This window comes from Vulpes lagopus, chromosome 15 (genome assembly GCF_018345385.1).
Source record: "Vulpes lagopus strain Blue_001 chromosome 15, ASM1834538v1, whole genome shotgun sequence".
Classification (NCBI taxonomy): domain Eukaryota; kingdom Metazoa; phylum Chordata; class Mammalia; order Carnivora; family Canidae; genus Vulpes; species Vulpes lagopus.
In genome coordinates this window covers 20,336,640-20,353,591 of record NC_054838.1, presented here as the reverse complement: position 1 = coordinate 20,353,591, position 16,952 = coordinate 20,336,640, and the positions used below count along the sequence as shown (strand labels likewise).

General features: G+C 36.9%; 1 protein-coding gene across 1 annotated transcript; it reads left to right on the top strand.

Annotated features, from left to right (window-relative positions):
* The first annotated feature begins 7,087 nt into the window (after positions 1-7,087).
* Positions 7,088-8,041, top strand: LOC121476536 (olfactory receptor 56A3-like). The gene has a single exon (XM_041730626.1). The coding sequence runs from the start codon at positions 7,094-7,096 to the stop codon at positions 8,039-8,041; it is 948 nt and encodes a 315-aa protein (XP_041586560.1). The 5' UTR covers positions 7,088-7,093.
* Positions 8,042-16,952: the final 8,911 nt, after the last annotated feature.

The window sequence follows — 16,952 nt, the reverse complement described above, 5'->3', positions numbered from 1 at the left end:
CACACAAGTATCCCAAGAGAAAAAAAAATTAAGTTACAATTCTATTGCCTACAAATGCTTTCCAAAAACAGGCGTATGTTTTTAATAGGCAAAAGTTGAAATAATTTTCACCAACATACTCATACTAAAAATGTTTGAAAAGAAGAAGGAAAATTATCTAATGTAAATACAGACATACAGAAAGGTATAAAGACTATCAGAATTTGTTGTACGTGGGTAAATTGTAAGATTTTTAAATTATTTATAGTTATTTAAAAATTATTGTCTATAACAAAAAATAACAATGTGGTGTGTGGTTTATAAGATGTATGACAATAATAGCACAAAACGGAAAAGAAGAAATGGAACTACATCATGGCAAATCTTTACATTATATATGAAAATATGTGTTACTACTTGAAGGTAAACTCTGAATAGTTAGAGATCATACTATAATCTTGAAAGCAAGCCCCCAAACTATAATAGTTAAAACTCATAAGAAAAAAAAATAAGATAAAATGGAATTTTAAAAATATATTCACAGTTCTTCTGGTCTCTATTCCATTGAGTTCTGCTCGAATCTTTATTAACTCTCTTCTTCTGCTGGGTGTAGGATCTATTTGCTGTTTTTTCTCTAGCTCCTTTAGGTGTAAGTTTAGCTTTTGTATTCGAGTTCTTTCCAGTTTTTGGATGGATGTTTGTATTGCAATGTATTTCCCCCTCAGGACTGCTTTTGCTGCATCCCAAAGATTTTGAATGGTTGTATCTTCATTCTCATTAGTTTCCATGAATCTTTTTAATTCTTCCTTAATTTCCTGGTTGACCCTTTCATCTTTTAGCAGGATGTCCTTAACCTCCACGTGTTTTAAATCCTTCCAAACTGCTTCTTATGATTTAGTTCTAATTTCAAGGCATTATGGTCTGAGAATACACAGGGGACCATTAGATAAAGGGCTAGTTTCCAAGATCTATAAAGAACTTATTAAATTCAACACCAAAGAAACAAACAATCCAATCATGAAATGGGCAAAAGACATGAACAGAAATCTCACAGAGGAAGACATAGACATGGCCAACATGCACATGAGAAAATGCTCTGCATCACTTGCCATCAGGGAAATACAAATCAAAACCACAATGAGATACCACCTCACACCAGTGAGAATGGGGAAAATTAACAAGGCAGGAAACCACAAATGTTGAAGAGGATGCGGAGAAAAGCAAACCCTCTTGCACTGTTGGTGGGAATGTGAACTGGTGCAGCCACTCTGGAAAACTGTGTGGAGGTTCCTTAAAGAGTTAAAAATAGACCTGCCCTACGACCCAGCAATTGCACTGCTGGGGATTTACCCCAAGGATTCAGATGCAATGAAACACTGGGACACCTGCACCCTGATGTTTCTAGCAGCAATGTCCACAGCAGCCAAACTGTGGAAGGAGCCTCGGTGTCCATTGAAAGATGAATGGATAAAGAAGATGTGGTTTATGTATACAATGGAATATTACTCAGCCATTAGAAATAACAAATACCCACCATTTGCTTCAAAATGGATGGAATTGGAGGGTATTATGCTGAGTGAAATGAGTCAATTGGAGAAGGGCAAACATTGTATGTTCTCATTCATTTGGGGAATATAAATAATAGTGAAAGGGAATAGAAGGGAAGGGAGAAGAAATTTTGGGAAATATCAGAAAGGGAGACAGAACATGGAAGACTCCTAACTCTGGGAAACAAACTAGGGGTGGTGGAAAGGGAGGAGGGTGGGGGGTGGGGGTGACTGGGTGATGGGCACTGAAGGGGGCACTTGATGGGATGAGCACTGGGTGTTATTCTGTATGTTGGCAAATTGAACACCAATAAAAAATAAATTTATTATTAAAAAAATAAAAAAGAAAATTAAAAAAAAGAAAATTCAAATTAAAAATAATAAAAAACAAAAAAATAAAATAAAATACTAATTTCTATACATCTAGGTTTTTATTTTTAAAAAACATAGCATTAAATGATGTAAGGAAATTGAAAATAAATTAACTTAAGGAAGTTCTAGGGGGATTTTTAAAAATAATTTGGAGAGAAATTTGATAGTTCCTAGTGAAAAATTTTATATGTTATAACTGAAAAAATCCTCCACTGAAAAAAATCCTCCACATATACCATTTTAAGTCTATAAAGAGAAGCATAAAAAAATAAATAAATAAAATAAAGAGAAGCATACAAGGATATTGACAGCAACATTATTTTTAGTAACAATTATAGGTCACTTGAGTGTTGACTACTTACATAAAGAGGGATACAATGGAATATTACTCAGCCATTAGAAATAACAAATACCCACCATTTGCTTCAACGTGGATAGAACTGGAGGGTATTATGCTGAGTGAAGTAAGTCAGTCGGAGAAGGACAAACATTATATGTTCTCATTCATTTGGGAAATATAAATAATAGTGAAAGGGAATATAAGGGAAGGGAGAAGAAATGTGTGGGAAATATCAGAAAGGGAGACAGAACATGAAGACTCCTAACTCTGGGAAACGAACTAGGGGTGGTGGAAGGGGAGGAGGGCAGGGGGTGGGGGTGACTGGGTAATGGGCACTGAGGGGGGCACCTGACGGGATGAGCACTGGGTGTTATTCTGTATGTTGGCAAATTGAACACCAATAAAAAATAAATTTATTATAAAAAAAGAAGAGGGAAATGTACATAATAGGAATTGAACAATGGTCAAAAAGAATGAAGTGGACTTTCACAAAGCAATATGGAGAGATGTTTAAGATGTAGTGTTGAGTGAAAACAAAGAATAACATCAGATGAGGTGCCTAGGTGATTCAATCAGTTAAGTATCTGAATCTTGAGTTCAGTTCAGGTCATGATCTCAGGGTGTCTCTCTCCCTCTGCTCCTCCTGCCCCCCAATGTGCTCACTCTTTCTCTAAATACAAAACAAAACAAAAACCATCAGATTTACAAAACAAGAATATTTGTATAAATTCAATATCCAAGCTCTTCCCCATAAGCACACTACCTCAATAACCATACTTAAGATTAATTAGAAAGACATAATTTAAAATTCTGCATTTTTACTTTTGTGAAGAAAGCAGAAATAGGAGTGATATTGATATACACAGAAGAAAAAGAAGTGAAACTACAGCAAAAGAAGCACTTTCTTTTTTTTTTTTTTTTTATTATTTATTTATGATAGTTACAGAGAGAGAGAGAGAGGCAGAGACACAGGCAGAGGGAGAAGCAGGCTCCATGCACCGGGAGCCCGATGTGGGATTCGATCCCGGGCCTCCAGGATCGCGCCCTGGGCCAAAGGCAGGCGCCGAACCGCTGCGCCACCCAGGGATCCCAACTTTCTTTTTTTTATAATAAATTTATTTTTATTGGTATTATTTATTTTATAAAATAAATAAATAAAATTTATTTATTTTATAAAATAAATAAATAAAATTTATTTATTTTATTGGCTTTGTATGGTGACAGATGGTAGCTTTGGGGTGACCATAGCATAATGTACAGACTTGTTGAAACACTATGTTACACACCTGAAACTAATGGAACATTTTGTGTCAACTACACTCAAAAAAATTAATGAAAATAAGTAACAACTGATGATGCTTGCTCTTATTACTTGAGGGGTGTGAATAATTCACATAAAATTCAAAATGAAAGTAAAAAATAAAAGAAAAATCGTGTTTTCTAATATTCTGTTGTATATACATCCCATTTAAAACATCTCTTGTTAGAGAATAAAATTTCTGTGAAATTTCTCTCTGAAAAGCACATTACATTTCCTCCAGAATATTTTTTAAAGTTCTCTTGCATTATTATTATGATGCCATCATAAAAGTCACAGTAAGTTAACATCAATCCTCTCAATAGCATAATTTTGGAGGTATATATCTAACAATTATGTGCAGGAAGCCCATGAGAACTTCTAAATGAGCTTATTGAACCCGTGGAAGGCACTGAGCATGCAAATGCAAAGGAGCGTGAACATGGATGGATGGATGGATGGATGGATGGATGGATGGATGTAACACCCCTACATCCAGAAGACTGCCTACAGAACATACAATCAATTTGGGGCTGAATTAACTCCTCACTTTTAGAGAGAAAGAAAATTATTTTCTTCTTATACCTGCCTGCCTGTCTGTCCCAGGAGGATCTTGGCCTCAAAGAATTAGGGATGGGAAGTTCACAGAGGACAAAGTCCCTGAGGCTCTGTAGTTATAACTACCTTAGATACTTGAGGAACTAACCAGAATCCCAATATCAGTGTACCCCATGCTCCACATTCTCTGTAGGTAAGTCTGCTTACAGGGTACCTGAGAGGCAACTATACCAATATTAGCCAGAACTTGGGGAGGCAGGGGAGAGGGACCTTTCTCTTCAGTCAGATCTGTGCTCCTTTTCATTCCTGAGTCAGTACTGATGAAATTAGCCTGAAAATGGGATAATAGAGACGGCATCCTGACTCAGGTCAGAAGGCCATGTGAGAACTTGTGCTCTGAGACTTTACTTTTGCCATCCTCTTGACTTTTAGGATCTTTTGCTCAGTGGTGCCAAAAATGCAGAGAATCAGGAATTTGTCCATAGGAGATTAATAAGCAGAGGGGGCTGGGGAAGTATACTATGTGGACATCAGACTAGGTTTTCATCTCTGAAAATGAAAATTTGCTAGCTTTAGAGCAAAGAATATGCCCACAAATGCTTGAATCATGGCACAGGAATTAAATATAACCTATATAGCTTCAGAAATTGAAGGCCTAGAGCCCAGTTGAGGGTCAACGACAGTCAGAAAGTAATTCCTCAGATTTCAGCTCAGTCTAAATAATTTCTACAAACTACTGTCACCAAAAATAGAAAATTATGCACAGATCATGGGATCAAAGAGATATCTGTGACTGATTGGTTCAGATTAATGTCTGAAAAAATACTGAGAGAGATGTCTCACAATTGTGTCTGTATTTATGGAGTTAGGTGGTCCTTAACAATCCCTCCTCTTCTTCAAACAGAGCTTCCATAGTGCTATGTTGGGGCCCATCCCGAAGCCTGAGAAAAAAGCTTGCCCTGCAGGGTCTCTGCTTGTATCATTGCCCTTCAACTTCACTGGCTTCTTCATCCTGTCCCTACCTGGAACCAGTAGTCATTTGCTCTGGTTCCTTAGCCCAAGTGCTGTCATTGCCTAGCTCTGACTGCAATCCAAGGTTAAAACAGGAGAGGGGAAAAAGGACATAGATGGTCTCAGCTACTTTGCTTCTAGGGCTGAGTAGATAGTTCAATGCTTATTGGATGAGTTGTAGATTGAAGAACATGTAAGAGAACATTCCAAAGAAAATAGGAGAAAGGAAGAGTCAGTGAGTAGAAAGTACAGATAAAATAGTCCCCTTACATTGTCCTCAGAAGTCTCATTCTGGTGCTAGAAATAATTATCCAAAAGTTCTTCAGGAGACAAAGAAAATCTGCTTCTTCCTCTATACTTCTCCATGAGCATTTCTGTCTGAATTACCATTTCTTCCACGTGGCTGTACCCTTCAACGGTCATTTCAAGTTTTTCCCTCTTTCTATTCAATGAATCCCTAATTCTTTCCAAGAATACTCTGACATCCCTGAAGATGAAAATCTTCTTGGAAATGGTAAGATTTGGTGTTCTGACTTGTAAGAGCCAAATGTGAAACTTTTACAGAGAGTAGGAACAAAAGATGCAATCAGTAAAGATCAAATGACAAAACCTAAATGATGAAAGCAGTTTAAGGGAGTATTTTCATTTGGTGGCCTGAGGATGTACATACTGTGGGTCATTGTAGCAAGGTCTGAGCTGAGCAAGAAGTATTACTTTATCCTTCAAACTTATAAGTAAATGTATCTAATGAGAAAAAAATAACAGATAGGCAGAGTTCAATGAACATAGTGCCCAAGACAGGAGAAAGTTTTTGGTCAACAACTCAAGACTAGCTTTATTTGTCCATGGGTTTTTGTCTTCATGACTTCCTGCAATTCCAGTATATCCCATGCCTTGTGGGCCACTCTACCAAGGCAAAGCATAAAACTACTAGACAAAAGAAGCTGGATCATTATATTGAGGATATGATATAAAGAAAAACAGCAGATGAAAACTTTAAAGATAGTTCATCACCCACACACTATTACAAATAAAACAAACTTCATCTTCTTCAATGACAGGTATCACTCTCACATACCTATGGGCAATTACTTATGCTCCTTTTAATATTGTTTCTTCCAGAAGTTAAGAATCCTACAATATGCAAATGTATAGGGGAAGGAGCAATTATTTGCCAGGATCCATACCTACCTAATTAAAATTTTAGACAAAATGAAAATTAAATAACTTTATTTTCAGGATATCATTTTTTAAAAAATATTTTATTATTTTCTCATGAGAGACACAGAAAGAGAGAGAGAGAGAGAGGCAAAGACACAGGCAGAGGGAGAAGCAGGCTCCATGCAGGGAGCCTGATGTGGGACTCAATCCAGGGACTCCAGGATCATGCCCTGGGCTGAAGGCAGGTGCTAAACCACTGAGCCACCCAGGGATTCCCAGGGTATCATTTTTTAAAATTCAATTAAATCAGACTCCACTTGAAAACTCAGAATACAGGTAGAATGGGGAACTAGGAACATTTATCTGAGTCCCTATTTGTGCCTGGTTCCACTACTTATCTGTGCATATTGTTACAGTTAAATGATCACATGGTGGCCTATGTGGACATTTAAAAAAGGAAGAACCTTATAAGGACAAATTTAGAGACTAACCTGTCACAAAGATTCCGAAGCATTTTTTTCCCTTCTTTTTACATTCTACAAGAACATAATAGTTCCATTAAAAATAAATCTTGAACTAATCAAAAATGTATAAATAAACCATCTTTCCTAAGTCCTCTATACTACTTAAAGTGATAGGAATGTCCTAGTAGCAGACCACAAAGAATAAACAGATGAATTCACATGGGTCTGGATGACCTGCTAGAACTAACAAGTTTCACCCAGATGAAGCAAATTGTTGTAAAGTCATGTGTCTTCAGTCACTAGCTAATTTTTATCCTAATTTTACAGATCATAAAAAGAACGCCGTAGAAATATTTGGCAAAATATGACAGCACATCCAAATGGTACAATCTCCATTGAGGTTTCAGACTTCCTCCTGAATTGTTTTGTCAGGTCTCCCAGCTGGAAGCTCTGGTTGTCCCTGCCCCTAAGCTTCCTCTTCCTCCTGGCCATGGGGGCCAATAGTGTTCTCTTGGTCACCATCCAGCAGGAGGCCTCTCTGCATGAGCCCATGTACTACCTGCTGAGCCTTCTGTCCCTGTTAGACATTGTTGTCTGCCTCACTGTCATCCCCAAGGTCCTGGCCATCTTCTGGTTTGACCTCAAGTCCATCAACTTCTATGCCTGCTTCATCCAGATGTACATCATGAATTGCTTCCTTTCCATGGAGTCCTGCACATTCATGGTCATGGCCTATGACCGCTATGTGGCCATCTGCCACCCACTGAGGTACCCATCTATCATCACAGAACAATTTGTAGCTAAGGCTGCTGCCTTTATTTTGGCCAGAAATGGGATTTTAACAGTGCCTATCCCAATTCTATCATCCCGACTCAATTATTGTGGGAGAAATGTTATTGAGAATTGCATCTGTGCCAATATGTCTGTCTCCAAGCTCTCCTGTGATGATGTCACCATCAATCGTCTTTACCAGTTTGTTGTAGGATGGACACTGCTAGGATCTGACCTCATCCTCATCTTCCTCTCCTACAGCCTCATACTGCGAGCTGTGCTGGGACTCAAGGCAGAGGGTGCCATGGCCAAGGCCCTGAGCACATGTGGTTCTCACTTCATACTTATCCTCTTCTTCAGCACCATCCTTCTGGTCTTCGTGCTCACTCTTGTGGTGAAGAAGAAAGTCTCCCCTGATGTGCCAGTCTTGCTCAATATCCTCCATCATGTCATCTTCTCAGCCCTCAACCCCATTGTTTATGGAGTGCGAACTCAGGAGATCAAGCAAGGAATCCAGAGATTACTGAAGAAAGGATGGTAGTAAGGACAACTGGATCTCTGCATTCATAATATAGGATGAGCTTTTAATCAATAATTGGTGAATAGACTGAAATTCAAATCTGTGAGTTGAAATTTACACTGGGTAAATTGGATATTGTGTCTTCATTAATAAAACTTGTTATATTATAGTTCCCTTTTCTCTAACTTTTCCTATAACAACATTCTTGACCCCTTTTGATTTCCCATACATATTATCGTATTTTAACAAAATACTGGGGTCCTTGGGGCAGGTTTTAAGGTGATAAATTAAGGGTTTGGAATACACAGCTGTGAATATGCTATGCTTTTACAATCATGAATATGTATTTGAGGAAATTTTGGGGTAGAGTTGTGTAATGTGTAATGCCTTCTTATTCTCATTTTCATAGAAGGAAGCTTATAGGAGACAAAGACATGGAAGTAAAATTTCAGTCCTAAATGATAGAGTGTTACTATTCATCCGTAATTGGTTCTGCAAATGGGCAGTTATTCGAAATAAGCATTGCAAGAGGAGAGGAGTTTTGCATGGATTTCTCATTCATCCAACAATAAGTAATGAATTTCATTATATTTGAGAGACTCTTAAATTCTCCTCCCCAGTGGGCTTGTGCTTTAGACATTTATCTTTTGGATCCAGGTTGTCATAATTAATGGTATGCACAAACAGCTCTGCTAATGAGTTAAGGATTGGAAAATTAAAATACATTATCCAATAATAATAATTTAAAATTTTGAAAACATAATATCTAAACATTGTTTTCATATTAAGTGGACAGTTTCTGGTTTTTCGTATAATTTTTATTGGAGTTCAATTTGCCAACATATAGTATAACACCCAGTGCTCATCCCGTCAAGTGCCCTCCTCAGTGCCCAGCACCCAGTCACCCTATCCCCCTGCCCACCTCTCCTTCCACTACCCCTTGTTCGTTTTCCAGAGTTAGGAGTCTCTCATGTTCTGTCACCTTCACTGATATTTCGCACTCATTTTCTCTCCTTTCCTTTTAATCCCTTTCACTATTTTTTATATTCCTCATATAAATGAAACCATATAATATTTGTCCTTCTCTGATTGACTTACTTCACTCAGCATAATACCCTCCAGTTCTATCCACATTAAAGCAAATGGTGTGTATTCGTCATCTAATGGCTGAGTAACATTCCATTGCATACATAGACAACATCTTCTTTATCCATTCATCTTGCGGTGAATACCGAAGCTCCTTCCACTGTTTGGCTATGTGCACAATGCTGCTATAAACATCGGAGTGCAGGTGTCTCAGTCTTTCACTGCATCTGTATCTTTGGGGTAAATCCCCAGCAGTGCAATTTCTGGGTCATAGGGTAGCTTTATTTTTAACTCTTTGAGGAACCTCCACACAGTTTTCCAGAGTGGCTGTACCAGTTCACATTCCCACCAACAGTCCAAGAGGTTCCCCTTTCTCCACATCCTCTCCAACATTTGTTGTTTCTTGTCTTGTTAATTTTCCCCATTCTCACTGGTGTGAGGTGGTATCTCATTGTGGTTTTGCAAATGACATATCAGATAAAGGGCTAGTGTCAAAGATCTATAAAGAACTTATTAAACTCAACAGCAAAGAAACAAACAATCCAATCATTAAATGGGCAAAAGATATGGACAATAATTTCACCAAAGAAGACACACATGGCCAACAAGCACATGAGAAAATGCTCTGCATCACTTGCCATGAGGGAAGTGGACAGTTTCTAAGCACACTTTGCATCCTGGGAATTCTGTTAGCTATTAAGACACAAAAATAGATAGAATATTTTGCTATCAGAGTACAAAGTTTGGTTAGGAGGAATATAAATATGAGTTCCAGGGATATGTTGTTCTCAGTGGGAGAGAATGGGAATGGAATAAGGCACCTATAAGCAGTAAGGTACCTGGCAATATAAGAAAGCATTACATAGAGAGTTAAAGATCTGAATTGTAAGCCTTGCACAACTACCACAAAAAAGGTAGGTCCTTGGGAACAAATGAGGTGGTTCCATTGTGTTTCATGTTACTTATCTCCTACCCCTGAGAACAGTGAGCAATTTGTTTTAGAAGATCCTTTCTAAATATAATATTTTATGCCTCAATAACAACTTAAATGTGTGTTTCCTTGTTTTGACCATGGAAGGAAAATCTCTCAATATTTTAATACCAATACTCTCCCCCAAATCTAGGTTCTTCAGCCTTAACTGATTCATCCTTAGACTACTTAAACTTTCATTCAACAAACTATCCAATTCTTTGTCTTCTCTGTCTCACAGTGAAGAACAATATTTCAGTCCTCTGCTCCTGGATATCACTGTGAGCTACCATTTGAAAAACACATATGGACTCACATAATTAAGAAGCAATAGTTAAAAGCACATAATCAACATTTTAACTAGGAATAATATATTTCTCAAAAGGAAAAGAAGAATGTTGGAGTTCCTGTGTGTATCAGTCAGTTAAACATCTGCCTTTGGCTCAGGTCATGGTCCCAAGGTCTTGCTATCAAGTCCCATGTCCAACTCCACACTTAGCAGAAAGTCTGTTTCTCCCTCTCCCTCTCCCATTGCTGGTGCTCTCTCTCTCTCTCTCTCTCTCTCTCTCTCTCTCTCTCTCTCTCTAATAAATAAATAATCTTTCTTTAAAAAAAATAAATCTTTCTTTAAAAAAAGTCAAGATCCAATTAGGTTCATACCATAGATGCTCTTTTTCTTTATAACTTGAAAAAGAATTCCCAAAAATCTCATTTCCTCATACATTTCAACATAAGAAAAAAATGACTTGGTTTAAAGTGTGCATAATAAAAACAGGAAGGTCTTACAAATAAGAAAATACAATGTGCTAGTGTAAATTGAAGCTACTATCTCTTAGGGAATATTAAAAGTCTACTAGTTTTAACACTATCATATATTAACATCTACAAGTCAAGGGACTACAAACTTTCAGAATTAATCTCTACCAGGGTCACATTGTACAACAAACCTAGATTTCTCCAGTTAACTGTTAGAAAGCTTGAACACTGAATGCACAAAAAGGGCTACATCAAGGGATTTAAAACATGTACCATCCATGACTGAGAAAGTTAGATACAAGTCTTATCTTCCAAAATAGACTGGTAATATCTTTATATTTAAAACATATATTTTTGAAGGCTTTGCATTGTTGTGCTTATATGCAACTTTTACATATTTTTGGCTCCCATCAAAGCAATATTTTCAAAAAAGCAGCACTGATAGGATCATTTGAAAAACAAGGTGAACAGATTAATGACTTTATCCCACTAAAATAATTGACACTAATAATGATATCCTCTAGAATAGTGCTTTTTTAAATATTTTATTTATTTATTTATTCATGAGAGACAGACAGAGAGAGAGAGAGAGGCAGAGAGTGAAAATGGTTCCATGCAGGGAACCCGACGTGGGACTCAATCCCGGGTCTCCAGGATCACGTCCTGGGCTGAAGGCACCACTAAACCGCTAAGCCACCCAGGATGCCCTAGAACAGCACTGTCTAATATGAGCCATTTAATTTTAAACATTTTAGTGGCCACATTAAAATATAAAAAGAAAAAGTTAAATGGATCTTAATGTATTTTGTTGAAATCAATATATCTAAAACATTATCACTTCAATGCAAAATAAATATAAAAGATTTAATAATAACATAGTTTACATTCTTTTTGTGTAGCCAAGGTCTTTGAAATACAGTATGTATTTTACATTCACAGTATATTTTGTCGGAACAATCTCATTTCAGGGGCTCAATAATGACTAGTAGATGCTATATGGATCAGAACTGCACTAAATCATATAGCTTTAAAATGCAAATGAAAAATGGGTAGGAGAGCAATTGAATTAAGGAAAAAATGTATCCTTCTTGGAAAAGAGCTAAAACAAAATTCCCTCTCTTTGGCTGTGATTTTTCTCTTATGTTTTTCCATGTGGAGAAGAGGAAGGCAGTGTTTTAGGGGATGAATAATAATGTCTTTGTCTTAAAATGCCACATTACATGAGTACTTATGTCCTAGACACCAATGTGAGAACAGTACAATATGAGATGGTTCATTTATTGGCTTCTTACAACACATAGTCCTCAAATCCTATAGCAACAGATTTGAAATAGAGCCATGTATGAACCTGGGAAGTTACAGAACCCAAGGAAAAATGTAAATAGAGACTTTACTCATGATAAGGCAGGAATATTAGTGCTAGGAGAAGCAATAGATGTTAGTGTCAAAGGTTTGTCAAAAGGTAGATGAAAATAATCATATTTTGTAATTCTTTAAATTTCTCTTAACACTATTTACATGCACATATGTATATTTTAAATTGGTTCTTTTGTACTCTATTATATTATATTTATATGAAATGCTTAATAGTGAAAGTGTTGTAATTATTCAATATAACATATAAGTAGGAAATCAGTCTGTTCAAACCAAATAGTCATCCAGAAAATGTTGAAGTTTAGATTTTGTTGGTAAGACTTTTCAGTTTACTCACGCATTATCCATAATTAGACCCTCCTTCAATAGCCTGAGAAAGTAAGGGAGGCCCAGCTGACACTAGAAACTGGGCCAAGAGAACAATGCAGAGTGCATACAGAGAATGGCAATGGCCCTTTGGGCCCACAGTTAACATTATATTATCTGCAAAATATGTACTTATACCTAATATAGACAAATCTTTGTTATGGTGCTACATTTGCAATAATGAGTAAGATAGGCAAAGTCCGTGTTTCTAAGTGCAAAGAGTCCATGCCTAGAGAAGCAGAAGTCCAAGAACATGGGGAAATCAATACGTAAGAAGGACATAGCCAAAAAGAAGCTAAAGTAAAAGTCTAAGGCAGCAGCCACTTGGCAGGAAGTCAAGGCCCAAATCTAGAATAGAATTTGAAAATCTAGACAGAATATTGTAATAGTGAGCCAAAGAAGTAACACAATCTTCATGACTGAAGCTATACAGAACAAACTGGAGCTGACAAACAGGAAGCCCTTCATCCAAACCAGGTATAATCCAGATAAAATATATTTAAGGGTAGTCTAATAGAAATTATAACTCAATACTAAGACCTCCATTTTCCAAAATATTAATCAAATAATTACATTATTCTTCCAGCATGCCTAGATTAGGTGTCACATGAGTGAAAGTGAAACAATTCATAGAAGTTCAGATCTGGCTATATCTGGTAGAACCTTGGAAAAGGGTAGCAATCTAATTCCAGGACTCAGACACACTCTCCTTTGTCAGCGAGAGTTTTCAAACTTTCTGGTAATTAACAGTATTTATTTTTCCTTCTGCATAATTTTATATCTTGCTTGAATGTTGTAAGCTCTATTTCATGTATATGAAGATGGTTACTTGTAATGTTGTATGATTTTAGTGAATGTTTTCTTATAAAAGAGGTACTGCCTATATACATGGGCTTTTATAGCAGAATTTGACAGTTTAGGGAATAAAAAGAACTTAAAAGTATAGGTATGTAAACTATTTAAACTAATGGAAAGAACAATGCTAAAATAAAATAAAATAAAATAAAATAAAAAGTACAGCGACCTGACAACTAATGAGATAATATTAGCCAGCCTAGTATTTGTGTACTTGGTAACTGAAGCCATTGACAGAGGAAAAGTAAGGGAGCAAAACATACTGGCAATATACTAGGATTTATGAAACATGGAGAAATAAAATATATGGTAAAAATAGAAGAATGATAAGAAGGAGTGAAACAGAAGTAAACGTTTTTGAACTCTTATACATGAAGTAGAATAATATTAATAGGTTTGCTGTGATAATAGATGCATTTTTTAAATGCTACAACTGACAACAGCAGTTTTCTTTAAAAAGCTCATATTTGGGAAGTCTGAGTGGCTCAGCAGTTTAGCACCACCTTCAGCACAGGGTGTGATCCTGGGGACCCGGGATTGAGTCCCACATCGGGCTCCCTGCATGAAGCCTGCTTCTCCCTCTGCCTGTGTCTCTACTTCTCTGTGTGTGTGTGTGTGTGTGTGTGTGTCTCATGGATAAATAAATAAAATATTTTTAAAAAATTAAACAGGACAGCTAAGGCCTGAAGTATGTTTAATTAGTTATTGTTCTTGAAACTACCAGCCCTCGCAATTTGCCACTAATGGTCAAAGGCTGATTATGATGCGTCATTTTAGGTTCATCCTTGGTAAAAATGAATGACATTGATTACAGAGAAAGCTAAGCATATGCGTGGAACAGGGAGTATATGGGAAATCTCTGTACCTCCCTTTTTATTTTGTTGTAAACTAAAACTGCTTTTAAAAAAATTAAATTTTAAAAAGATCACAGAGTAATAAAAACTAAAAATGGGAGGTTTTTAAAGGAAGGTTCAAAAAATTGAACACACAAAGCAAATACTCAAAAAAAAAAAAAACGTGAATGGTTATACTAATATCAGATATAGAGTGCCTGGATGACTCAGTGGCCAAGCATCTGACTCTTGATTTTTGTTCAGGTCATGATCTTAGGGTCATGAGATTGAACCCTGAATCAGGCCCCACTCTGGAGGTCGAGCCTGCTTATAATTCTCTTACTCTTCTTCTCCTCCAACCACTCACGTACACACACTCTCTCTCTCTCTAAAAAAATTAAAATAAAAATAAAAAATACTAATATCAGATGAATTTCTGTTTCGGGTACAGTCAGGTACACTGTAGAAGGCCTGCTAATGTTACAGATAACCTCTATAAACCTCAGAAGAAGAGGGGCTGAAGGCACTGAAAGGTGAAGGAAAACATTTTTAGGACATAGGATGAAAGCTGAAGCCTAAAAGGAAAGAAATGCTGTGGGTAATTTATCATCTCCGTTGAAATTAGCCTGAATGAATAACAAAGTCAGTACAAAACATGGAGTACTTAAGACCAACAGTCTTTTATCTGTCCTGAAAAAGCTAAAGAAAAGTTTTGGATAATCGCAGCCACTGGAATAGGAAACAAGTATCAAGAAAAGGAGATTTGTATTTCCCTGATGGCCAGTGATGAGGAGCACTTTCTCATGTGCTTGTTGGCCATGTCTATGTCTTCCTCTGTGAGATTTCTGTTCCTGTTTTTTGCCCATTTCATGATTGGATTGTTTGTTTCTTTGCTGTTGAGTTGAATAAGTTCTTTATAGATCTTGGATACCAGCCCCTTATCTGATAGGTCATTTGCAAATATCTTCTCCCATTCTGTAGGTTGTCTTTCAGTTTTGTGGGCTGTTTCTTTTGCTATGCAAAAGCTTTTTATCTTGATTAAGTCCCAATAGTTCATTTTTGCTTTTGTTTCTCCTGCCTTCAAAGATGTATCTTGCAAGAAGTTGCTGTGGCCAAGTTCAAAAAGGGTGTTGCCTGTCTTCTCCTCTAGGATTTTGATGGAATCTTGTCTCACATTCAGATCTTTCATCCATTTTGAATTTATCTTTGTGTATGGTGTAAGAGAATGGTCTGGTTTCATCTGCATGTGGATGTCCAATTTTCCCAGCACCATTTATTGAAGAAACTGTGTTTTTTGCAGTGGATAGTCTTTCCTGCTTTGTCGAACATTAGTTGACCATAAAGTTGAGGGTCCACTTTTGGATTCTCTATTCTGTTCCATTGATCTATGTGTCTGTTTTTGTGCCAGTCCCACACTGTCTTGATGACCACAGCTTTGTAGTACAACCTGAAATCTGGCATTGTGATGCCCCCAGCTATGGTTTTCTTTTTTAATATTCCCCTAGCTATTTGGGGTCTTTTCTGATTCCACACAAATCTTAAGATGATTTGTTCCAACTCCCTGAAGAAAGTCCATGGTATTTTGATAGGGATTGCATTAAATGTGTAAATTGCCCTGGGTAACATTGACATTTTCACAATATTAATTCTGCCAATCCATGAGCATGGAATATTTTTCCATCTCTTTGTGTCTTCCTCAATTTCTTTCAGAAGTGTTCTGTAGTTTTTAGGGTAGAGAACTTTACCTCTTTGGTTAGGTTTATTCCTAGGTATCTTATGCTTTTGGGTGCAATTGTAAATGGGATTGACTCCTTAATTTCTCTTTCTTCAGTCTCATTGTTAGTGTATAGTAATGCCACTGATTTCTGGGCATTTATTTTGTATCCTGCCATGCTGCCAAATTGCTGTATGAGTTCTAGCAATCTTGGGGTGGAGGCTTTTGGGTTTTCTATGTACAATATCATGTCATCGGCGAAGAGGGAGAGTTTGACTTCTTTGGATATGGAAGTGGGGGAGGGCTTGGGATGACTGGATGATGGGCACTGAAGAGAGCACTTGGCAGGATGAACACTGGGTGTTATTCTATATGTTGGCAAATTGAACTCCAATAAAAAAATTTTTTTTGAGTAAAGAAAAGGAGAGTGCCAGAGTGTAGAAAACCTAAGTTCTGTATATTAACTCTCTCAAGTCTCTGGCTAATTCCTGAAACAAGCATGCATACAGCAAATACAAAGCAGTTAGATAAAGAGCTGAAGTAATATCTAAGTTGTTTTCCCACAGAACTTTCTGTTTCAGGACCAAACCATGTTAACTATCTGCTTAAACAAAAGCTTCAACCCCCTTTGGAAGACTGTAACAGACTCCAGAGCCTCCATAACATGATATACACAATATTCAGCATAACAGGGATAAGACTGAAAATCAATGAAATAGTAAAAAGACAAAAAAAATAGAGAAAAATCAATGAAACCAAAAACTGATATTAATATAGATAGAAATTAATATATGAATAAACAAGCTGATCAGGAAAAAAAGGATTCTAGTACGAGATGGCAACCCCAAACTCATCTCTTCCAAGAACACCCCAAATCTACAGCTATTTATAGAACAAACCATCCTGAAGAACTGACGGCTAGCTGAACAGCTTCTACACAGCAAAAGATACAAAGAACTACAAGAGAAATGGAGACAG

Coding starts and splice junctions, on each gene's coding strand:
- LOC121476536 (XM_041730626.1), top strand. CDS start 7,094: ATGACAGCACATCCAAATGGTACAATCTCCATTGAGGTTTCAGACTTC.